The following is a 25,813-nucleotide window of genomic DNA, read 5'->3' on the forward strand; positions in this document are numbered from 1 at the left end:
CAACCCTTACTCATACCACTGCAGACTACTTCACTCTTCACCAGCTAAACATAGTTACGACAGACAGACATGTAGCAACTCAAAACTCTTTATTTGCTGACGCATCATATTTAAAAAAGACATACCATTGCTGCCTCTTACAGGGCAGTCCCGTCACCCAATCCTTCCCATACAGAATAATAGTTCAGAAAATGTCTTGATAAAGTATTCTTGTCCATCTTCGTTCCTTCAGTTATTATTTATTTTTTACAGTAGCAACAAACCTCTAGAATGTTATTGGGGTTAACTACAACCATTTTATTTACATTGAGCAAAAATTAAACAAGGAAAAACATTTTGAGGAGCATTTTGGAAAATAATTTAGAAACAAAAAAAATACAATTATTGCAGTATACTACAATCATACATTTGTTACATGATGCGAAAGCAGCATCTTGATGTACAGATTTCAGTGCAAGTCATTTCGAAATACAACCACTACCACTTGGAACAACATGACCTTTAACCCTACAGCACTAAGAGGGTGTGACCCCCCCCACAGTACCTCCAATAAAACATGAGCTTTGCCCAACCTCTTATCGGCGTTCCCCCACCAGTGACCATTTTAATTTCCTTATGGGTAACATTTCATTAGTCAGTAATAAAGAACATCCCTTATATGCCCATCATATTAGAGGGATACTTCACATTGCTCAGTGATCTATGTACACTATACCGTATTACAAATTCTTGGTGAATATTACGGGTCATGAATAGAGCAAGTAGTCATGTGAGAACATTAGATATTAATGACAACAGAATTCAGGCAGTAGACTAGAGCCACCAGATTACATTACAAAGTCAAGGCTGTTTCCAGTCATGGATGTCACCCTAAACCCCCCCTTGTCCTCATCTCCCCTTTCCTTTCCCACAACACCATCCTGCTTATGGCTTCAGCCACTGCGTCTCTTTGGCTGTAAAAACAAAGAAGAACATTGACAGCAACAATCAGTTATAAACTGTGGGACAAAAAAAATACTCCAGAGGTTTCTGATTCTATTTTTTCTTTTTTTTAAACTGGGTTCCCATTCAAAACAAACTGCCGTCTTAGATTTGAGGTTGCCTCAAACCCTCCTCCACCCTGTCCAGAAACCTCAGGGTGAATGTCAGGCAATTGTTAGGAGGGGTCCATTCAAAGAGCCCACAGTAAATGTCTGTTGTTTACCTCTGCACAGGCAGCAGATCACAGCACCTCTGTCTGGCCAGTGGTCTGATGGTGGCCATTTTGATGATATTCTCATAATCACCTGCTGCCACTACACCTCCCTCTCTCCATGTTAACTCAGATGTTTAACCAGGCCTGCTCTGGCCAAAACACCCTCCTCTGATGTGGACACATGGCTCTAGTGAAGGTCTTTCTCAGGAGCCGTGGTTAGGGGGGTGCTGGAGGTCCTGCCCTGAGAAAATGGGGTGCAGGAAGGGGTGGAGCTGCAGTGCGGCTGCCGCAGCGGCGTTAGTGTGCCGGGGGGCGAACAGCGTTGGGTAGAGGGATGAGTGTGGTATGTGGTGGAGGGCTAAGGGGCTGTGGTGATGAAGTGCTGAGGCTGGGATAATGTGTATGGGCTGGCCAGAGAGGAAGGCCGTGTGGTGGGCAGGGATCAGTCCAGCGTGTCCCACTCCCAACTGGTGGCCCAGAGTGTGGCCTAGAGAGTGTCCCAGGTGAGATAGGGAGATGGGGGTGAGGTGGTGCTGGGGGATGTGGTGGACCTGGGCTAACTGGGGGTGTGGGTGGGGTCCGTGTGGGTGGATGCCCATGGCTGCAGCCTGAGCAGCATGGTGCTGCTGGATGAGGTGTTGTACTGTGGTGAGGGAGGTAGCCGAGGCTGCAGACACAGCAGGCTGGTGGATCTGGATCATCTGCTGCTGGGGGGGGGGGGGGGGCCGGCTGCAGATGGTTCGCTGCTGCAGCCATGTTCGCTGCAGCCTGTGCTGCTGCGGCTGAAGGGAAGGTCTTGATGTGCTTGGCCAGGAGCTGCTGCTGGATGTGCTGCTGGGCGGCCTGCTGCAGCTTGCCGTACTTCTCCATCTCCTCTGGGGTGAAGGTGATGGGCTGGCTCTCCAGCGGGGCCAGACCGTCCTCCTCTGCCTCCATGCCCATGTCCTCCTCATCCAGGCTGGGCGGGGGGTAGTTGGGGTAGGCGTGCATGGGGGGAGGCTGCTGCTGCATGTCGGGCATGAGGGGCTCCATCATGGGGTTCTGGGAGGGGTCCTGTCCCGGCTCGCCCTGGTATGGGGGCATCAGCATGGAGGGCTCCTGATGGAACAACGGCCGGGTCTCATGAAGAACCCGTGCGTCCAGGGTGAGGTGGCGGGCCTCCTGAACTACTACTACCGTCTCCTCCACTTTCTTATGAGCTGGTTGAGGGGGAGGCGGTGGGGGGAACTCCCGGATGGGCTCCATCAGGATGACCTCTGCCCCAGCATCTGAACCTTTCCCTGCTGATGACTTCTCTCCACCATCAGGCCGGGTCAGGGGGATCGCAGGGAATTTCTTCCCTGCCTGCAGCTTACCGAACAGGGGCAGCATGGACTTATTGCCCAGAGCTGGAGGCAGTTTGGGCCCAAAGTAGCCCGATGGTGGGTCCTTGATCTTGGCGCCAGTCTTGGTCCCTGTGGTTGGGACATCAGATCCCTTCCTGGACTGGATCTTATCCAGAAGCTGGCGGGCGGTGAAGTGTGAGGAAGAGTTCCTCTGGTCTCCTCCTCCTTCCCGGGACCCCCCTGCCCTCTGGCTCTGGGAGCTGCTGTTGCGGTTTGGGGCTCGTGATGAGGCAGAGCGGGGGGACTGGGAGCGGTAGATGCAGGAGCGGTTGAAGTCTCGACGCCGTGTGGCGCTGTCTGCCCGGCCCCTGTGGCCCCCCCGGCCTCGGTGAGGGGAGCCCTTGGTGGAGCTGGAGGAGCGGCTGGCTGAGCTGTGACTGCGGCTGTAGCTGCGTCTCCATGACCTGGCGCTGCTGCTGCGGCTCCTGCTGCTAGAGCTCCGAGAGCTGCTCCGGTGCCGCCGCTGGTGCCTCTTCCTGCGGCTGTGGCTGCGTGAGCGGGAGCGAGAGTCCTCAGAGGACGAGGACGAGTAGTGACGTCTCCTGGAGCGCCGCCGCCCGCCGCTTCCCCGTCGATCGTACTCGGAGTCAGAGGAGCGTTTAGAGTGTCTCCGGTGGCGCCCCCCGTCACTGTCGTCACTGTAACTGTCTGAGTAGCTGCGGCTGCGCCGGCTGTAGGCGCTCGAGGAGCGCTCTGAACTGCTGGAGTCTGACTGGCTACGGGAGGCCTGGCCACGGTGCCGCCGCCGGCTGCTCCCTCGCCCGTCTCCCCGACGCGACGAGTGGCTTCGGGAGCGGCCGGAGTCCTCGCTCTGGTGCCGGCGCCCCTCCCGGGGTGTGGATCTACGGCGGCTGGATCGGGAAGCAGAGCCTCCACCTCCTTCCTCCTCACTCTCACTGCTGGGTGGTCTGCCTGGCCCGGGGCTCTTCTGGGCCGAGGAGGAGCAGGAAGCGCTGGGTGGGGCGCTGGGGTCTGTCTTCAGACGCTTGGTGCCGTTGTGCTCCTCAGAGGGCTTGGCCTCGTCAGAACCTTTCCCTGCCCCACCTTCCTCTGCCCCGGACTTCTGAAGTGCTTCTTTGGCTGGTCGTTTCCTCTTCCCAGGTTCCGTTCCTGTTGGTGCTGGGGGAGCACTAGAAACCGTTGCGGCTACTGCTTTATCCTCTTTAGGCTTTTCCTTATCACCACCACCACCTCCTTCTTCCCCCTCCTCACCTTTGTTTTTGCTCTTCTTTCGTTTGTGTTTTTTCTTCTTTTTGGTTCTCTCTCCTAGGATCTCAGTTTCCGCGTCCCCGTCCACTACGGCTCCCTTCTCTTTTTCTTTGCGCTTGGAGCCTTTGCCAGATTTCTTATGCTTCTTCTTCTTTTTCTTCTTCTTGGCTCCGCTTGTGCTACTCTGTAGCTTTTGCTCCTCAGTCTCCCCTTGGGAACCCTCTATTTTTAAGGAGGGCTGCTCCTTACCAGTGTTGTCAGTGCTGGGCCCAGGGGTGGTGGTGGCAGCAGCATTCCCCTCATTGACTGCAGCAGCTGCCTCAGGATTGTTTTTTTTCTCAGCTCCTTCACCAGCGGGCTTGGAGGACTTTGCTGCTCGTCCAGCACGGGCCCCTTTGTTGCGGGACAGTTTGAAGTCGAAGTACAGGGGGTTGCAGCTGTAAGAGAGGGCGGGCTGAGCCTTGGTAAAATCCAGCAGCTCCGAGGGCCACTGCAGAGTGGTGCTCTCGTCTTTGCTCAGGACCAGGAAGAAGGGACCGGTGGGGATTTTGGGGCCCAAGTTGGGCTCTGGGACTGGGAGTGGGGCCTCCTGCTTGTTGTCTGGTTCTAGCGTGGGGGCCGTTGTGGGAGGAGGGTCTGTGAAGCTGGCAGAGACCTCTTCAGTCTTCAGTTTAGGTGATGTGGGAGTAGGAGTGGGCTCTGTGACTGTGGGAGTAGGACTGGGCTCTGTGACTGGAGCTGCAGGAGTTCTCTCTGGCTCCTCTGATTTGCACTCAGTAGCCTTTGGCTGTGTCTGCTCAGAAACCTCTGCTACCACCTTTTCTTCCTTCTCTTCTTCATCTTCTTCTTGCTCCCTGATCTCACACTGGTCTGTGGCCTTCATGAACACCAGGAACTGGAAGCGGGGTTTGACTCTGCAGTGAGTTGGTGGGATGTAGTGGTAGTACTCAGGCTCCTGGCCGGCCCAGCCTTCCTCCTTCTTCATCATCATCTTCAGCTTGTTGAGAGTGGAGGCTAGGGAGGCGCCATCATCCTCTTCCTCCTGCTCTGGTTGTTCTTGATGTAGTTGTTCCTCCTGCTGGTCCTCCTCCTCCTCTGGCCCTGCTGTTCCATTCCCCCCTCCTCCTCCCTTGGGGCTCTCGGTGCTGCAGCCGGAGGTCTCCTCCTGTCCCGCGGCCTTCTCCCCTCCCTCCTCCTGTCCCCCCTCCTCCTCGTCATCCTGATGGAGTTTAGCGAACACTGCTGCGACCGTCTCCAGCTTCACCGGGGGTTTCTTGGCAAAGGAGAAGGACACGCTGACCTTAGAGGCCCCGGCCGGGGATGAGCTGCTCTTCCCCAGGGAGAAGCTGACGGTGGGGGCTGGTTTGGGGGAGGCCTGACCCCCACTGCTCTTCTCCTCCACTGACAGGCCCTCCATGGCAGTGTCTGCAGGGGGGACATACTCAGGGGTTACAGCACTCCCCTCTTCACCCTTCTCCCCATCTACTGCCACGGTGGTGGGTTTGAACATGGGACCACTTCCCGGGGTACTGAAACAACGATAAAGAACATATTAAAGTAAACTGTTTAATGTGTTGTGTTTTATCCAGAACACATTTTTTATAATAATTTTTCTTTGCATATACATCTGCATTCCTGCACTGATAGAAAGCTGCCACACAGCTATTAGACTGTTAAACAGCCATCACAAGCACATTAGAGGCTGCAGCCTATAGGCATTGACTAGGAATCACTGGCCACTTTAAGGAATGGAACTTTAATAATGTTTACATATTTGGCATTACTCATATGTATATACTGTATTCTATGGTATCTTAGTCCGTTCCGCTCTGACATCGCTCATCCATATGTATATGGTCTTAATTCATTCCTACTAAGATGTGTGTGTATTGGGTATACGTTGTGTCATTTGCTAGATATTACTGCACTGTCGGAGCACAAGCATTTCGCTACACCCGCAATAACATCTGCTAACCTAATCACGTGTATGTGACCAATAAAATCACATTTGATATTATTCATTATTGGGTTACAGCCTCCACTTCAGCCAGTAGAGGGCGGTTGAGTGTGCAGTATATACTGTAGCATGTGCTCACCGGTTCTGCTGTTTCCTCTGCTCAGCCAGCTCATGCAGCCTGCGTAGCATCTTCTCCTGCTTCTTCCCACCCTTCCTGGAGCGTGATGACACGTTTCTCGCAAACTCCCTCTGCTTCAGCTCCTTAAGCCTCTGCAGCAGCACGGGTCAGATGGAGAAGAACAGGGATGAGGGAAAGAAAGAAAACAGCTAAGGATTTCTGCATCCACAATAAGGGCAATAGTGCAGCAACACCATTCAACAAAACCATTTTAAATCTGCAAAGCCCTCTCCACTGAGACAGGCTCCTTACACTTGTTTCTGGAGGGTCTGGGATTTAAGGCTCGGTTTCTCTAAGCTCGTGTACACGGTGACAGGAAACCCAGTGTGTGTAGGGCTGTAGCAGCGTGGGGGTCAGCGGAGGTACTCCTCACCTGCTTATGAGCGTGGTCGTACGAGTTGATGTGGTTGTCAAACTCTTGGTGCTTCTGGTACTGTTTCTCACACAGCTCACAGTAAAAGTTGGCCCGCAGGTCTTCCAGGGCTTTGGCGATGGCCTTCTCCTTTTCCACCTGGTCCTATTGTTGGGGTCAAGGAGGGCGGGGGGCGGAGACAGGAGATGTGAGTGACATTGATACAGATTAGAGATGAAAAGATGAAATAAGATCAGAGCCAGTATAATCTGGTCTGTATTATCCTATCATAGGGCTTGGTACTGGTTGAGTAATCCACAGGAAACTCTATGGTTGTTTATCATGGAGGTTAAAAAGTTCAATAACTGAAAGAAATGACAAGGTAACAAATTGAAGTGTACAAGGATTGTGCTCGCAGGTTGTTGTTTATACAGTGCAATCTGAAAGTATTCAGACCCCTTCCCCTTTTCCAAATGTTATTACATTACAGCCTTATTCTAAAATGGATAAAATAATTATTTCCCCCTCAATCTACACACAATTCCCCATAATGACAAAGCGAAAACAGTTTTATTTTTACACAATAATTAAAAACAGAAATATCTTATTTACAACATCCTTGAGATGTTTCTACAACTTGATTGGAGTCTACCTGTGGTAAACTCAATTGATTGGACATGATTTGGAAAACTATATAAAGGTCCCACAGTTGACATGATGTCAAAGGAATTGTCCATAGAGCTCCGAGACAGGATTGTGTCGAGGCACAGATGCCCGCACAAAAATGCCCGCAGCATTGACGATCCCTTAGAAAAACAGTGACCTCCGTCATTCTTAAATGGAAGAAGTTTGAAACCACCAAGACTCTTCCTAGAGTCAATATATTGAAGAAACCGCAGGTAGCCTAGTGGTTAGAGTGTTGGGCCAGTAACCGAAAGGTAGCTGGATCGAATCCCCAAGCTGACAAGGTAAAATTCTGTTGTTCTGCCCTGAACAAGGCAGTTTAACCCACTGTTCCCCGGGCGCCGAAGACGTAGACGTCGATTATGGCCCCCGCACCTCTCTGATTCAGAGGAGTTGGGTTAAATGCGGGAGACACATTTCAGTTGAATGCATTTAGTTGTACAAGATTCTCTGGTCTGATGAAACCAAGATTGAACATCTGGCCTGAAAGCCAATTGTCACATCTGGAGGAAGCCTGGCAGCATCAATCTGTGGGGACGTTTTACAGCAGCAGGAGGGATCGAGGTGCAGAAATACGTTTCTGGAGACCTGCTCCTACAAGACAGTGACCCGAAGCACACAACCAAGTCAATGCAGGAGTGGCTTCGGGACAAGTCTGTCAGGTTGTCCTTGATTGGCCCAGCCAGAGCATCTCTGGAGAGACCTAAAAATAGCTGTGGAGCAATGCTCCCCATTCAACCTGACAGAGCTTGAGAGGATCTGCAGAGAAGAATGGGAGAAACTCCCCAAATACAGTTTGAAGCGTCATACCCAAGAAGACTCGAGGCTGTAATCGCTGCCAAAGGTGCTTCAAAAAAAGGGTTTGAAATAAATGTGATATCAGTTTTCATTTTTTTCTGAATTTGCAAACATTTCTAAAAACCTGTTTTTGATTGTCGTTAGGGGGTATTGTGTATAGATTGATGAGGGACATAAAAAACAAAAAAACAATTTTAGAATAAAGTAACAAAATTAGGAAAAAGCCAAGGGGTCTGAATACTTTCCAAATGCACTGCATATGTCATTTCTGCAGATATACCGGTAACCCGCTAAAATAAATTATTTGGCACATGCATGACAGTATGAGCAGTCCAGTAGCTCCATTGACTGAGCATCCGTCTGTCTGTCTGTCTGTCTCATATATTAAGAATCTCACACCAGCACAGACAGCAACTCCTCACATGAAGTCATCCAATTTTCTCCACTAGAAAGAAGTGCATGGGAGTGGGAGATGAGGAACAGGAGAAGCTCTATGATTCTCCAAGGCCGATTTTACTGCATTGAGACACAGAACGGCAGCAGAATCCTAACAAGACAAGGCTATGAGTCACTGGCACAGGAGAAAAGCAAGAAGGTATGCAAATGCAGGAAACGGGGTCACCTTGAAGCGAGTGAACAAATGCTAGTGAGAGATTGTTGAAACGAGGACCTTGAGAAGAGAGGCGTATGTATGGCTGGACTGAGTTAGCTAGTAAGAAGAGTCTCACCTTGTATTTCTGCTGTAATTCCTCTGTGACTTCCTTCTCCACCTCCAGCACTTTCCTCTTCTCTGTAGCATCTTCGGCAACATCCAACTACACACACACACACAATATGTAAGTTAACAAACTCGCTAAGAACAAAATAAAATAAAACTCACGAATAGACAGACCCATTTTAGAATACAAAATGTAGAACATGGCTATTTTGCGAGCCACTGACTGTGTCTTACCTCCATCTCCATGCGTCCCATCCCCATAACATCATATTTAAGGATGATGGGCACAGGGTCGGTGCGTCCTGGGGGGAGAGAGACAGAGAGAGGGGGAGGTGAGGCTCTGACACTGGGACGAGGGGACAGCTCGGGGACAGCCTGCTTTTAGAGCACAGGGTGCTGGGGTTAGAGAATATTGCCTTGAAGTGCAAAGAGACCAGAAAAGCTACAGTGAACCAAACACCAGCCATTCTCACAGCTTACCATAGCCACCAGGCACGGCACAGCTTAAGTACCCTGACTACTTCTCAGCTGGGTTCTCTTTCTAGAAAGATGCATCCAAATTGCTGCACTGATCCTAGTTCTAAGAGGTAACCAGCAGAGGCCATATGAGCAGTTCAGAGACGTCCATTAGGATAAGGGAGGGGGAGAGGAAAAGGAAATGGAGGGATAAAGTATACTGGACAAAAACAGAGAGGCAAGGACAGGGTTTAAGCCTGTATCTGTCGCAGTCCCTCTGTCTCCCTCCAGTCTCTACTGCTGAGCGTAGCCTCTCTCTCCCCTCCCTCCTCCAGTACAGCAGTCCTGTTCAACAAGAACGCCAAGTTTACCAAGGACAATACTGCCAGAGGGGCTGGCTGACGCAGCTGCTACAGATTACTGAGCAGAACACCACTGCGACAACATAGTACAGCCTCCCCATCACCCGGCTCTGAACTGCCCAGTGACTGACCCCACAACCCCCTGTACTGTCCCATAGGAGACCCAGCCTCAGCTCCCCCTCTAACCCAGGCCTCTCATCATGGCCCTGGCCTAACAGGCTCTCCCCCGCTTTCCCTCAGTCTACTTAAGCCATGTTATGTAAGCTGTGAAAAGAGCTAGATCAGAAGGAAATTAACTTTAGAAAAATAAATGAACCAAACAAAAACAACCAGAAAACAGAATGAAACAGAAAAAGATCAAAACTATGTTGGAGATTTGACACGTAATTGCTTAATCCACTCATAATCAGCCAAACGAAGCAGAGAGAGAGAGAGAGAGAGAGAGAGAGAGAGAGAGAGAGAGAGAGAGAGAGTAAATAAAGGACAAGCACTGAACTACAGCGGAGTGACGTCACAGGCCAGGAATCGCCATGGTGACATTGCAGGGGAGGAGATACTTACCTGAGAAAATAGGGTATGGGGTGGGGTTGGACAGACAGGGGTTCTCAAAACAAAAAAGGCACAAAACAGAATTTGGACTTGTCTGCTGCAGCAGTGGCTGTTGGTTGGCAGCCAGGTTCACAGTAAATCAGATAAGAGACCAATCAGCACTTCAGTTTGGTTTCAGTTTTTTTTCTCTCTCTCCTTACTCAAGATTACGTTATTATCCTCTTGGTCGATTTTAGACTCAGTTTATACCCTTGGGCAAGAGCGATTATTAACATTTTAAAGATGCTTGTCTTTAGTTAACAGGACTAGGAATTAACAAATCCACAACCGGAAACAAATAATGACTAACTATTATTTCCACATAGCACAACCTATTAGTGATTATAAACTGGGTGGTTCGAGCCCTGAATGCTGATTGGCTGAAAGCCGTGGTTATCAGACCTTATACCACGGGTATAAAAAAATATTTATTTTACTGTTCTAATTACATTGGCAACCAGTTTATAATAGCAATAAGGCACCTTGGGGGTTTGTGGTATATGGCTAATATACCACGGCTAACAGTCGTAACTAAGAACAGCCCTTAGCCGTGGTATTTTTGCCATATACTACACCCCCTCGTGCCTTATTGCTTAATTCTAATCCACATGCCCCTTTACCTCACTAGTGAGGAGAATAGACTGTAGTCTCATTCTGAAACTAAAAGAGCAGGTTTGGTTTGCATCTTAAATCATGTGATAACTAATAATGTAGGGCAGTAACGACTTTAGCGGTCTGATCGCATAAAACCAGACATATTAAAAGGGGCTAGTGATAATACAGTGACTATGGTCTTACGTGCCGACTGACTACAGTCTTCTATTGCAATGGAAGCCAGCGTGATAGTCAGCATTGGCATAACAGGGCAGCAGCATAGGCTTACATACCTAATGTATTCATTAGTGCCAGAATACAGATGTGAGACTAATTAATTCCTAGCCCATGGGGGGGAAAAAAACAACCCAAATTTAATTTGAATCCTCTCTGTTAACATCTGTCTGTTCTCTGAATTGTTCTTGTATCATTGTTATGGTCACAGCCCAATGGTATAATCCTAATTCTTAAATTATAGCTGTATGTGGATCAAATAAGGGCCTGCCTGGACTCCAAACCCCACTACAGTGTCTGTCTGCCGGTTGGACACATTAAGGCATGGTCTCATACTAATAACTCTTTCAGACAATTTATGATCTGAAAATGTGGTCGCGGCACCGTATGGCGGGGTGTGACACAATTGCCAAATTGAGCTCTGTACCACATCGCCGTGCGCCCCTCAAATTTTGTAACAATGTGGAGGGCTCCGTATAGCTCCGCATTGACATGATTGGTTGACAGTAGGTGGGAGGTCCTGTATAAAACACAAACTCACTTCCTTGACAACAGCTCTGCGCTGCTCCCTGAATCTGTCCCTAATTAGAGGGGAACAATGAAAACACAGTGGAACTAGCGTCGAGGTCCAGAGTAGAGTTTGATGGACCTAGACTATTAAGAGTGAATATTAAGCAGTCCAACCACAAGGGGGACTGCTTGAGACCAGCCCACAGACAGACAGACAGGCCACTGCAGTAAAGCTCTCCACCAATGGACCAGTTTACTGAGAACACGGGGGAGGAGTCACAATCCAGGCACCTAATCTTCATGAAATACAATTTTTTTTATTTTTTTTATTTTTTTTACAATTACAGAAGATGTCCCCAACTATAACCATCTTTAAAAACACAGTGACAATACCTTCAGCATTACCCATTCCAGTGGAAAACAAAGGGACCGGACAAAAAAGTGTGCATCTAAATGACAGTGTGAATCACAAGGTAAAAAAAGAAAAAAGAAAAAGAAAACTGAAAACAAAATGAGAATGTTTGTAAGAGTAATGTAGATGTATATATGATAATATACAAGCAGCAGAATGAGTACTAATACTGAGAGAGAATTGAAAGCCTATATAGCATTGGTGCTCTGATGACGGGAAAACAACAAATGAAAGAAATGAGAGGGAAAAAAACAAAACAAAATAAAAACAATTCAATCGGGGGGAAAAATAACATTTACCACTAAGTTTACCATCAGCACAACATGGGCAGGATCAAATCACTGTAAAAAAGAAACACCAATTGGTTAAGCAGGAAGATTCGAGGCACATAGAGAAGGGCGGATGGGGTGGGGATGGGAGTTGGGGGGGGATTAAAAGCCCTCCTCTCCTCTCTTCACTCTTGGCCCTCTGGGTGCTTACAGGGATCTCCTCTCACCACCACACTCTCTCACCCACCATCCCAGTCCTGGGTCTTTCTACCCCAATATCCCATGGGTGCCTGGACCCCCTGTTCCTCTCTCCTGTACGCCTATATCTGTGGTAAGTAACCCACAAGACCCCTCACTTTTCCTTCACCCTACCCCAAAGATTGAGAGCTAGAGCCAGCAGCTGGCTTCGATAACATCCCCATCAGATAAGGGCCATGGGGGATTTGAGTTGGACTCTGTTCTTCAGGGTAGGGGATGATTGTTTAAACAGCTGAATCTGAGGACAGATCCACTTGGAACAGGGCGAGGTTCCCTGTCCGGCTGTCCTACAGATCATGCTTTAAATGTAGTGTGTTAAAATATCTATCGCATCTGCTAGAGTAAAGAGGAATTACCATGCCTCATTTGATACGAGCATGCAACCAATCAGCTGCCCCTGACAACAGAACACCACTCGACACACAGCCACCATTCTCCCCTCTGTCAGCCTCACAGACAGATGTTTGTCTTGTCAGCCTGGTTAGCCTAGATTCCCCCAAATCCCCTCACTGTCCCACTGTCAGCAAGCTCAGTTTGGGACATGCTTACCCCCAGGATGGTGAACATAGACAGAAAGGTACCTGAAATTGTGGGCCACAGGGCTTTGAGCAGTGCTTAGGAGACTTGGTCTCGCACTAAGTGTGCAACAACAGGAAAATAACAGTCAAATGACTATTTAGAGTTTAGAGTTTTAAGTACTCCATGGAGCATATGAAGGGTACTTTGAGTGTAGCACTGTAGCCTATACAGAGCACTGCTCAAATCCCCAGATGACTGACACAGTCAAGGCAGGCAGGGTAGAACCTCTGGGACAGACATGCTGTGCAGGGGGGGAAGGCCAAAGGGAGAGGGATGATGGGTGTGTGTGACATTGGTGGACATGGGAGGGAGGGGCAGACACATTTTGGGTGCAGGAGGGGGGAGTGAGGTTCTCCCTGTAAGTTTTCCCTAGGGCCCCCATCCGTGACTGACACACACGTCTCAGTCCCACATGACAACCGCACGCATACATACAGTACACACTCACTCCACAGGTTTGAAGGTAAATACAGGCAGGTGGGGGAAAAGGGGGCTACTCTGCAAGCCATTCAAAAGACTGAGCCGTGGTCACAGCCAATCAAAACCCCCAACCATGGCAGCCACAGACACTCAAAGGGAAAAACACAAATCTAAAGAGACTTGGAGCTGGTGATTCTACAGGATGTGATGCAATCTTTGGTTACTAGGATCTACCTTGATTTTAATTGGATTTTGGTTGGGTTTTTCGTACTTGGAATCAAAGCACTGTAGGTACTTGTGAGCAGATTGTGAAAAGTGAAATAATAGTTTAGTGGTTTATAAAGACAAGAGGAAGCCGAGAGAGGCCAGTATTAGCCTACGTTGTAAAGGGGGGGGGGGGGGGGGGGGGGGGGGTGTTACATTGAGGTCAATTGTAGGGAGTGTGAGAAACACACACACTTATACACACACATACATACAGAGGGAATCCAACAAACCTTACCTAAAAAAGGGGCAAAAAGAACAAAAGAAGAAATAAGAACAGAGTCAATACAGTGAAAACTCAAAGCACAGGGGACACATTGCTATCAAGTCAAACAAGCTTCTGTTCTGACAGGAGAGGAGAGAACGAGTATAATCCTGTATTATTATTAGAATATGATCCCACAGATTCAATCTATAGTGATGTGATGGCGTGATACGGTGATTGTGTTATAAGTCCACTCCGGAGTAAAATAGATGACCATATTTGTCGGGTTCAGACACAGGACCATTCATATAGACAACAATTGGACATGCAGGCAGGCTAGTTGCCACAAACAAGACTCATCTACCCACAGAGCAGAGACCACTGCTTACATAACCACACTGTACTGACACCATGCAAACAGCAACACTCAACCAATTAAAATATTTGACATTAGAGTCATTTAGCAGACGCTCTTATCCAGAGCAAATTACAGGCAATTGAGGTTAACTGCCTTGCTCAAGGGCACAGATAGTCGGCTCAGGGATTCGAAATGGAAACCTTTCAGTTACTGGCCTAACACTCTGAACCAAAATGGCTACCAGTCGCTTAGGTCAGAAGCCAGAAACGTTTACAGATTATCACCTCAAACACACAAATACAACCCCCTTTATTCGCTAGATTACTGACAATCAGACAGCAGGTCCATTTCTAAAATGCATATTTAAAAACAAAACTCCCTGTCCTGTCTGTTTCAATCCTGTTATCAATGCATCAGAGTCATGGGTTGCCGCAGTGCTTTCACACACTCACAGGCAGGTAGTTCCCAATGTGTCCTGTAGGAGGCAGTGTCCTGGACTGTAGGGCCTCTGGCTGGTAGCTGGTAACAGAAGTGGATTGAAAGCCCTACATGTCCATGAGCAGAGGAGAGGAGAGGAGAGGAGAGAGCGCAGAAATACCAGGAACCCCTGCCAACCTCCTTGCAACCAGCCCCTGGCATGAGCCTCAATCCACCATTTCTCATGGGACAGAGTCGAGGCCATCAGCAGCAAGCAAGACGCCACGCAACGGCTGTGTCCTCTTCAAGGCCAGAGATGACGAGTCGTTGACACAAGTGTAAACACCTCTTCAAAAAGCTTCTTAGCATACGAGAGTGTTGTTGGTATTACATTTACCGTGGCTGCTGTGTGTGTGGCATTACTCTGTGTGACTGTTGTGTTTAGCACAGTGCTGCCAAATGGGAGGGTGGGACAGATCCCCAGCTAGATGAGGCATGGCTAAACACTACAGACAGAAAAGCAGACACTAACAGAATGCAGTGTGCCCTGCGCTACATACACTACTCGCCTCCCTTAAAACAAATAACCAGCAGACTTGACTGACGCATGTCTTAACTCAGTGCAGATCCTTATGTTGCACCTGAGGCTACTACTGCAGGGAGGCTGGCAGTCTACAGTTGCATAAGCAGCATTGTAATGGCATCCTCCTCTAAAAGCAAGTATAAAAACAAGGTTCTCTAACACAGGCCTATTTATCCACTTAGTAAGACATTAAGATGCAAATGTAGCATTCGACAAAATGTTACAATCACCTGCTCAGGGTGTCAGACTGAGCAAGAGGACAAGTCCCCAGTAGTGTACGGTTTTGAGAGGGAGAAGGCATCCAGGCACTGTGTCCTGGTTGAAAACAAGACAGTGTGTTAGGAGATAGAGAATGAGCAGACTGGGACGTTTCCCATTAGCGTGTTGTAATGCAGCCCAGATGCTTCCTGCTGGGTGGGTAGGGAAAGGCTGGTGTGACTAAGGGAACGGGGTGAACGAGAGGAACGATGGAGGGATGAGAAAAGGCTGGGTGAAAGACAGGTCTGGGTTGTGTAGCTAGCTCTGGGCAGAAACAAATGAGAGTGAAAGGGGTTGGATGAAGAGGTTAAGAAGAGGTTACTTCCCCTGGACTCAGCCCCATGAAGTAGACACACTCACTCTAAACCAATTCTCAATAGACGACATGGACCAACCAGCCTGCCAACTATGACATCATTCAAAGCTGAAGGAAAACACTACATAGGGCTCTACAGTGCGACCATTTTACTCACATAGGCACCTAAAAATGTTGTTGTGCGACATGGAACTTTCATTGAGGCACCAGTGCGCCTAGAAAAATGTACGATTCTAGCTTAATAACCAAAAATATTTTGCATTGTGCTCCAAAATGTATTCGCGTGCGCCTACATTTTTACAACTTAGGCGCACACGTGCTCCTTGTAAAAAAGGTCAGCGTAGAGACTGGCTATTCATTACCCGCTTATAGAGAGAGGGGAAGGAGAGGGAGAGCCGGGGAGACGTGAGATGGAGAGAGGGAGAGAAAGAGGACGGGTGCGAGTATGAGAGAGGGGAGCGGCAGATACTGAGTGAGCGAGGGAAGAGAATGTAGCATAGCAGGCAAGAGTTGAGTGTAGAGAAGCCAGGGCCAACTAGGACCAAGCAAATGAGGCCGTGAGCTGAGCTGAACTAAAGAGATTGAGGTGGCCTAAGCCCCGCCCACACAAACACAGCTCTCTCCAGCCAGCCTATGCTGGCCTGCCAATCCCTGCCTATAGAGGAAAAACAGCATGGACCACAGCCAACAGCTCTGCATCCTGCACCGAGTGTTGCTGCTGCGTGATATTCTGAAGGCTGTTTTCAGACCAAGACAGTCCTACACACAGACATGAACGCTTGTACTAGCACAGCAGTGCAGTTAGATAACATGCAAACACGTGTTTGGGCTGTCTAATGAAAGTTCACCTGGACATTACAGGTCAAAGAGAGGAGGAACTGCAGAGACAGACACTGAGTGCATTGGCTGTACTGTCTTGTCTGTCACTACTAAACTCAGAGGTCTTTATGCTCAAACCCTTGCCAGCCAACTAAAAACACCATCTGACATGAGCTGTGGTCAATCAGTGCACACAATATGCATCAATACAATTAATTCAAATAAGTTAATAGTGAATTACCATAGAAACCCTGAAATAACAGAAAACCAGTGTAACCCCTAAAGTAACCCAACCAGATTAGCTTTAAATGAATATAAATAAAGTGCCAGTTAACAGGGAGAGATCAATAACACAAATGGAGGGAGTGAGATGAACCGTTTTTAAATCTAACCAACATATTGACTGAATTGCTTTTGACTGAGTACTGAGGAGGCATAGGTGAGATATATATATATATATATATGATTATATTATACTATACATAGCTAGATACAGACCACATCAGTTACAGTAACTTTGCAATCGTCTACGAGCACATATCCAACCCTACAGCGACTTGTATCACTGTACTTATCACCACAGCCCAGACATTCTAGAAACTGAGGTGAAATTCCAAACATGACACAGGTGTTCAAAGGTAAACTAACTTGACTCTTGATCAGTGGAACATCTGAGAATCAGACCTGGACTCTGTCTGCTACACACTTCAGTGGAACCAAGCAGGGTACACACAGGCATTCCACCATCAGACTGTCTTTTTTGGAGGAGAATGAACAGCAGCTCCCATTGGCTGAGGGCAGTGTGTCTCAAGGGAGCTTGTGAGCATCAGTTCGAGTGTGTGTGGGGTGGGCATGCATTCTTCATCCCCTTCAAAAAATATATATTTTTAATTAACTGGCCCACTTTAGTCAAATCTGCTCTAGGCTAAATGCATCATGGGAAGGGAACAGCAGTGGCGCAAAGAACAAACACCACCCCCCTCCCCCTCCCCCTCCCCCTCCTCCTCCTTCTCCCTCTGCCCGTCCTGTCCCAGGGTGCATTACGCTATCCTTTCTACACCTAGTTCTGGCGAAGACCAGGGCAAGACCGACAGGGACAACTGTACCGGGGTCATGCACTAAATACTCTGATCCTTGCCATCTACCAGAAGAGGAAGACAGAGATCAGAAAAAGTACAGAAAATAGAAAGGAAACAGTTGAAAAAAAAAAAAGTACAAAATAAAACCTGGAGAAAGGTGAGGCAAAGAGGAGGAGTACTGAGAAGAGACGGTATTAGCACACATTTGAGAAAGGAGTATGGAGAGAGAGAGAGAGAGAGAGAGAGAGAGAGAGAGAGAGAGAGAGAGAGAGAGAGAGAGAGAGAGAGAGAGAGAGAGAGAGAGAGAGAGAGAGAGAGAGAGAGAGGCGAGTGTCTTCTTACCCTGCATGGTTTTGCCCAGTCCTTGCCCCAGCTTCCAGCCATGTTTCTGAAGCAGTCGGTGCCCAATGTTATCCTGGCAGACAGAACAGAGGAGAAAAAGACCAAAAACATTCCAATAATAAGAAAAGCTTTTCCCGTGGGCACGGGTCACAAACACATACAGGACTACTACCAAATCATCACCACCTCCTCCACCATGTGACATCAGTGTCTTCCAGCACAGGGGGGAGGTGAGGAGGGAGTGTGTAGTCTCTGAACTAACATCCTTATGGCCACCCCGAGGGGTAGAGAAGGAGCCTACCCTAACAGGAACAGATTAAAACCTCTAAAGCTTACAAACTGGGGATGAAGCGTCCCATGTTCTACTCGTTGTTGTAACACAGAGAATATCAGCTGTCTGGGAGGTACGAGGGGAAGGAGGAAGAGGAGAAAGGAGACGGTAATATATGTATCACACGCTTATACATATATGAACCGCTATAGAGCGAGATCTATCGCACACAGACAAATGGAACAAAAACGAGGTATGGAAATCTTGCGTTAACAGAAAGAGGACCAGAACCTCCAAGCTTGTTGTGATTCCATAACCAAGACAGTGGGGAGCGCCACGAAAAAAATGCAGCCGTCACGAGAGAAATACAGCGAGAGAGGGGGAAAGAAAGAGAGAGAAAGTGCTAAGAGGGCCTTGGGTTACCATTACAAGGCCCAGGGTTGAGAGTGTGTATGACTGTGTAGGAGAGAGGAAGACATCAGGTGAGTGACTGAGACTTATAACGCTATGGGTCGGCAGTAAAAACAAAGTGAAAAGCAAGACTGTCGCACCACCACAAGCTACAGCACATCATCAAGCACAAAGAAAACAGAAACAATGAGATTTAAAAAATACATTTTACAATTTTTAAAAGTTGCATTTCAGTTGTGATTATAACTATTCCAAGCTTTTCTACTACCATTCACCAGTGTGCTGCAATCTACCAAAAACATACAAACCAACCCCAAAAAAAGGATATTTATAATCACAAAGAGAGTAGATGTCAAATTTCAAACAGAAAACCAAGTGGGAGGGATTGAAACCAAAGTAAAACAGCATGCATCTTTTTGTTAGAGTTGAACAAAAAGAGACGATGTTAGTACTGGACTGTATATGATGATGCATATACAGAAGGGCAGGGTCAACAGAGGGCCTACGGACCAATGGTGTTAGTCTGAGATGGGCTCAAGCACAGAGGTGATGGTTGGACAGGGTCATAGTAGATCGTCTTGACAGAGAGAGGGCAGTGGAAGTGGATGGAGATGTAAGGGTGGTGGTGGGGTGGGGCAGTATGGGTTAGTGCATGTGGAAGGGGTAGTGGTTGTCACACACAGAACATGCTGCATCTCCGCCCATCTGCCTTTGTCACAGAGATGGATTTTAATCAATTTTATCGAGTCCCTGTGGTATTTCAATCTAAACTAGTTCCCCCCCTCCCCCCTCCCTCTGTATAACTAAGTAAACGCTCCCCGCTTGCTTATCGGTGACTAAAATATCATTACCTAATTGGTTTGTTTTAAGTGTGTCACATAAAATATTGTTGAAATGGCAACTCCCCTCCAAAGCCACCGACAATCTCCCTCATATACAGGATTTGTTGTAGAGCCTTGCTGATAAAATACCCAAATATTTGTTTTCCTACCTTACCCCAGGGAAAAGTTGAACTGCACCACTTCCTTGCTCTGTTTGGTTGTGTTTTTTACTCCTTGTCTAATTCCAGACAGGAACACCCAGTAGAACAGAGCCTGGGAATGGGGGATATATGAGCTGTGTCTGTGTCAGATATGCTGGAGAGAGGGATCGCATGTGTACTTATAATAACTGGGGATATACATCACCTAGCATGGTGTCACCATATAAACATGTTCATGCTGGTTGCTAGACACATCAAGTCAAAGCAGATATAAATAAGAGAGGGGCTGGAGGACTACAATTCCCATGATCCTCTGCAGCCTCGTCGCTCTGCACTGCAGATGGTGCTGCAGTGGGCTCCTCCCTGCTCTCATTGACAAAGAGATACTGGGGATGCTTTTAGTTCTAACCGCTGTAGCTGCCTGCAACAACCCACACTGAAACACAAGCACTGGCTGAGCAGAGTAGTAGTTGATCTAATAGCACCTCTCAGGGGTGGTAGTGGGGGAAATCAAATGTAAGACAATAGTCTGTAACCCTCCCCCATAATAACTCTAGCTGCGTCTGTAAATTAGAATGAGGAAAACCAGGTGGGGCTGGTGATGGGGAGAAACTTCAGTCCAAAATGGCTGAGACTGATCGATGAGCCAATCAGAATGGACTGAGCAGAGTGTGAGGGCGGAGATGAGGCGCAGGCTGTGTGCTGAACAACAGATGAATGAATGTACTAAATGAAGAAGAAACAGACAGACGGACGATGAAAAGCAACGACGGCGAGTTCCAACAGCAGTGCAAGTGGAGTGAAGGCATTTCCATACGAACCTGGCTTTAAAATACTGGGCTGTCAAAAGAACAGTCACACGTGACACAATGTAAGAAACCGGCCAGTCACTAACGCTTTCAACTGCAATTTGTTTTCTAGTTTTTTCTTATTAAAAGAGCTAAAATCTTTATTTTGCCCTAAAAAATTTATAAAACACTGTACACAAAACAGAAATGTGGTAACTAGGCATGTCAATAAACTCACTGATTTAATGATTATTGTTAATATAGGAGAAATAAAAAGAAAATGTTATCCAAACAAGAGAAATCCACACCGAGTGTTGGTAGGGAGGGTAATGTGCATTGTGCTGTCATTGACACAGTGCATGGGAGGGGGAGGTGGAGGGAGGGTAAAACCAAATAGATGGGGGTAAAGGAAGGAAGAGGTATACAGGGGGCACCATACCAGGAACCTGTGTGTGTCTTCAAACCTAGTGATGTGATGTTTTCTGTGTGTAGTAGACGCTGGCTGTGTGTGAGCCTCACACTGGGGTTCAGAAGCCCCTTGCGTTATATGGAAGGTTTTTAATAGGGATTACTGCACCATCAGTGTCTTAGGCCTTAACCCACAGAACAGACAGCACGCTAATCCACTTAACCAGAATTAATGTCCAAAAAAAGAACAACCAAAACTTGGGTCATATTTAATATGATTATCTCTGTATGAGTGATTGAGTAACTATGTGACAGTAGAAAACAGAGGGTGGCAGTCAGGCGTCACCCGCTCTTGTCCCCCTGTGGAATGTGTGTTTTTACAGGAGTCTTGTGGAGCCGGGTCTGTTGGACAGAGCAGGGGGGCAGCTCTCCTCTTCCTTGTAAAGCTCTATTTCCAGCTCCGCTGTCCTTGGCGCTCTGTCTGTCTGCCTGGCACGCTCACATTCCTCCCTGCTGAGGCTCAGATAGGTGTGACTAAATGGAAACAACAGCCCCTGCATGGGCCTCAAGGGACTCAGGCCAAATAGAACACCTTCCAACCAAGGCCCTGCCCTCTTAGAACCACCATATTGGAGAGCAGTTGATACCTAACCTTGGGTCTGTTCAGTTGACCTTGAGGAGTTGTGACTTAACCGGTGGACAGACTTGGTCAGGATCATTGGATCCATTACAATCAATGACCTTAAAAATGTCTAACTGACCTCGTCAGTCTGCCTCCTGCAGTGTTGGAGCTGGTGCTGAATAGAGATGGAGCCCTAGGCGGGGTCAGGGTTGTAAAGGGGACGAGTGACTGACAGCCGATGACCTTTCCCTTGGTAATCTTCCAGGGGTTCATTTTCCCAAATGAAGGCGGGGAGGTGGTGGGAGTAACACTAACACAGCACAGAGCAGAGAAAAGACACAGCTGGTGCCTGAGCAACAGCACCGTAGTCTGCGTATAATTGTGTGTTCCTCTAGGCTCTGTGTGTGTGTGTGTGTGTGTGTGTGTGTGTGTGTGTGTGTGTGTGTGTGTGTGTGTGTGTGTGTGTGTGTGTGTGTGGGCGAGCGAGCAATGTTGTTGCGCGTGTGGGTGGCAGTGAAAAAACACCTATACAAGGTTGATCATTGCAAAGACACCTACAGCTCTGTTGATACATGGATGTGAACAACAACATAGCTTTTAAGCAGTTGGTACATCGTCACAGTCTGTCAGACCCACCTCATGTTGATGATGTCAGCACCTGGAACCCAGAGCAGAGAGACACCAAATGGCTGTTAGCACCCGTGATAACATATTTTTTTTATTTTTTTATTTTTTTACCTTTATTTAACCAGGCAAGTCAGTTAAGAACAAATTCTTATTTTCAATGACGGCCTAGGAACAGTGGGTTAACTGCCTGTTCAGGGGCAGAACGACAGAATTGTACCATGTCAGCTCGGGGGTTTGAACTTGCAACCTTCCGGTTACTAGTCCAACGCTCTAACCACTAGGCTACCCTGCCCACCCATACTGAGGGTGGGCAGGGGGTCAGTGTGTTACTGCAGTCGTACTGCACCATGAGAGTGTACTGTATGACCTTTGACCCGTCATAAATCCCTGGGCATGTGCGTTTCCTTCTAATCTGACTGAGGTTGATTCTAACTGAATATTGTTGCCAGTGGTGCTGTGATGTAGCGGTGCCCTGACTTGGTGTAAGTGTCTCCAAAGGTAAAAGGCCGGAACGCATCATGTGAAATGGCACGGTGTGAAATCAATCTTCTCTCTCAAGTTCGAGGCCAGCACAGTTTGTGCACAGGTGTTTTTTAAATCGAGTTTGCTCTTGTGTGTGTGAACGCGTGTTTGTGTGTGTCTGAGGCTGCCCACTGGATCGCTCTCTCAGGGCCAGGGATTTGGAGGAGGGAACAGGGGTAGGGGACATTGGAGAAATGGGAGAGGGGAGGTGAAAAGGTGTTGTGATTAGGACAGAGTGTGAGAGAGCTAGTACCGAATGATACCCAGTTAAGACATGCAATGCAAAAACCATTGTTAGAGAAAGAGCGAGAGAACAGAGGGGAAAGACAGAGAGAGAACAGAGGGGAGAAGAGAGAGAACAGAGGGGAAGACGAGAGAACAGAGGGGAAAGACAGAGAGAGAACAGAGGGGAAAGACAGAGAGAGAACAGAGGGGGAAAGACAGAGAGAGAAACAGAGGGGAAAGACAGAGAGAGAAAACAGTTCCAGTTAAGTACCACAGACCTCTAGCTTGCCTACAGATCAGAACACACACACACACGAGTGGCAGGGGAGGGGCACAGAGAGGTGCGGGAGCTGCACACACATCCAGCTCTGTGACGTGAGACACGCTGACAACTGTCACTGCCCCCGTCATCCCAGAGCCATGACACTGCTGCTGGAGTGGGAGGTGGGGGTGGGGGCAGCTGATGTTGGTGAGTGTGTTACAGCCTTTTGAAAATCAGACAAACCTAAGTGGAACTGTGAACTTTCAAAGCTGATCAACTGCAATTTCACTGAAATTAAAAAAGTTTGGGTGTGTGTGTGTATGTGTGTGTAATACGCATTATGTGAGCGCATGCGTCTGTGGTTGTAGTGACAGTCCTCTCTCTCTCCACGTGTTGTCAGGAGCTGTAGTGCTACAGCCCGGCTCTCAGCACCCCTCCATAGACAATAGCGCAGGAGCAACAGAGCCACTTTACCCAGGTAGGCAGGCCACCTCTCCTCTCCACTCCTCTCTACCGCCCACCCACAGTGGGCTCCTGAGCCAGTGAGTGGGTTGGTGCTACGTGGCTCAGCTTAGTTTGGTCAATCCGCCCACCATGACAACCCATCAGGGTCTATATATGAGTCATATGAAGACCTATGGAGAAATGGTCAGGGCCAGACAGGAGTTTCTCCCTCACATTTCATAAAGGAAGCCTTTTTAGCATGGCTTAGTAATGCTTTCAGAGCAGCAGGATAACAACAGAGCTAGGAGAAGGACAGACTGACCTTGCTGTTACCGCTGTTGTTACTGCTGCTGTCTATGTGCCTCACAACAGAACAGACACAGGATTATTTACACCAGAGTGCCTGGCTGCATAATTTGGCTTTGTTACAGCTACATGCTTAAGGCAAGCTCTCAACGTCTAGAGGTATAGTTGTGTGGGTGTGTGGCGTTTCGATGTAGACTGGCTGTATATAGTTTAAAACAAAAGCCTAAAAACCCTCCTCGTACATACATGTAAGTAAAGCTTTATTTATCAATATAGCTGGAACTCTCGCCATGAACTCTCAATGCAGCTGGGCTAAGATACTGTTCTGCTGTGCCTTGAGATGCTCAGAATCAGATCAATAGTTGCAGTCAGAGGACATCCACTATGCCCTGAGGAGGAGAGGGGATAGAGGTTGTGGAGACAAGAGTGGAGTTCAGGCCTGCTCTCCGTGGTGCTTCAGAGAGAGAGAGAGAGAGAGAGACACGGAGAGAAAGGGGGAGGGAGAGATGGAAGGGGGAGTGAGAGAAAAGAGCTGCCTGCGATATTATCCATGTGCCTCATCAGCGAAAAATGCAGTCCCAGTTGCACAAGCACCATGCCAGCACAGAATGACAGAGGGTACTGTACACCGAATCACAGTGTCGTAGAGAGAGAGAAAGAATTGTTTGAACATAGGTGCATGAAAAGAACAGAGGAGATGGATTGAGAGAGAGCAGAAAGACATAGAGCGATGTGAAGACAGAAAGAGTGATAGAGAGACAGTAAGAGAAGCGTTACAAGGAAACCCTAAAAGATGGGAGTAGGAAAGCGGAGCGTGCAAATACAAACCGGGTCATTGCTGCTTAGCTAATAGGGGCCAATTCGCTGCAGGAGAGAAATGTCCAACACCCCAAGTTGTGTACAATACTGTAATGTTCTGAGATAACGGTCCTATATACACACAAACACAGAGTACACAAACTCCACACACACAAATACTAAACATACACTTCCATCTCCAAGCCTTACACCTCTTCTCTTGATGTGGAGTGGATAAGGCACTGAGTCCCTTTCCTTTACCAAATCAGGTCAGAGCAGAACAATCAGACCACATCTGATTCCCCTGTACCCCCCCCCCCTACCCCAGTGTGTGTGTGTGTGTTGTGAACATGTATGCGAGTATGCAATTGTGTGCTACGATTTTATTTATTCATCAACAGGACCCCTCATGAGTACCCCTCATGAGTATGTCCATCTCATGATAGTGTTTCAGTGGCTAGGGTACTAGCAAGCAACAATTAACTATGGGAGAGTGTGTGTGTGTGCGTGTCGTAGAGGGGGCTAGAGAGGTTTGTACAAATGGCCTTTATTGCTAAATAGCCACGGTGTAATTTAGCACCGAGGGCTAGGGAGGCAAACAGGGATTAGCAATCTTCCACCACTAAACTCATGGACCTCACGCTTCCCTAGAGGACATACACAAACACCATTTTACTGTACACTGCCCTTTTAACAGAGTGATTGGAAGGCATTTAAACTATAGACTGGTAACAGTGCCTTGTCCACTCTACTCTAACAATCTGGTGAACTAGTGCCAGGATGACTGAAAACGGGCAAAAAAAGACACACGCACATTCAGAGTTAAGATCTACAATTAAAATCAATATAATAATGAAAAAATAATCTGTTCATCCAGCTAAGAGCTATCACACAGGAAATGGCACAGGAAGCAGAGGGCTTGGGAAGGGAGGGGGTATACAGTGATTCTACTGATTGGGTAGGGAGAATGGGTTGTCAAGGGAACACTGGACGTGTATCACACAGGCAGTACAGGGTGAAGGAAGGGGGCAAGGCTCTTATTCCTCTCTCTCTGGACCAATCATCCATTCTCTCACACACACACACACAGTTTTAAGTGGGCTTGTCCTAAAGGGGTGCAGGGGTGAAGGATGGCGGCCTTACCGATTCTATGGCTTGTCCAGGGACGCCTGCTCCAGCTCCAACTGGCCCTCTTCATACTGGTCAAAGTGATTTCCCCCTAGGAGAGAAGACATGGGGACAGAGGGTTAGACACCAGACAGCAAAGAGACAGAGAGAGTGGCGAGAGAGAGAGACAGCGCGAAGAGAGAGACAGAGAGAGAGAGAGAGAGACAGCACGAGAGAGAGA

At 47.9% G+C, this 25,813-nt stretch overlaps 1 protein-coding gene across 1 annotated transcript; it reads right to left on the reverse strand.

Annotated features, from left to right (window-relative positions):
• Positions 1 to 72: 72 nt before the first annotated feature.
• On the reverse strand, positions 73 to 25,580 carry LOC109886967 (G patch domain-containing protein 8-like). The gene is given in 7 exon segments (XM_031827354.1): positions 73 to 1,900; positions 1,902 to 5,318; positions 5,886 to 6,016; positions 6,298 to 6,441; positions 8,487 to 8,573; positions 8,711 to 8,778; positions 17,800 to 25,580. Coding segments are annotated over 7 exon segments (4,554 nt in total). The 5' UTR covers positions 18,005 to 25,580; the 3' UTR covers positions 73 to 1,398.
• Positions 25,581 to 25,813: the final 233 nt, after the last annotated feature.

The sequence above is a fragment of the Oncorhynchus kisutch genome, linkage group LG6 (genome assembly GCF_002021735.2).
Source record: "Oncorhynchus kisutch isolate 150728-3 linkage group LG6, Okis_V2, whole genome shotgun sequence".
NCBI lineage: Eukaryota > Metazoa > Chordata > Actinopteri > Salmoniformes > Salmonidae > Oncorhynchus > Oncorhynchus kisutch.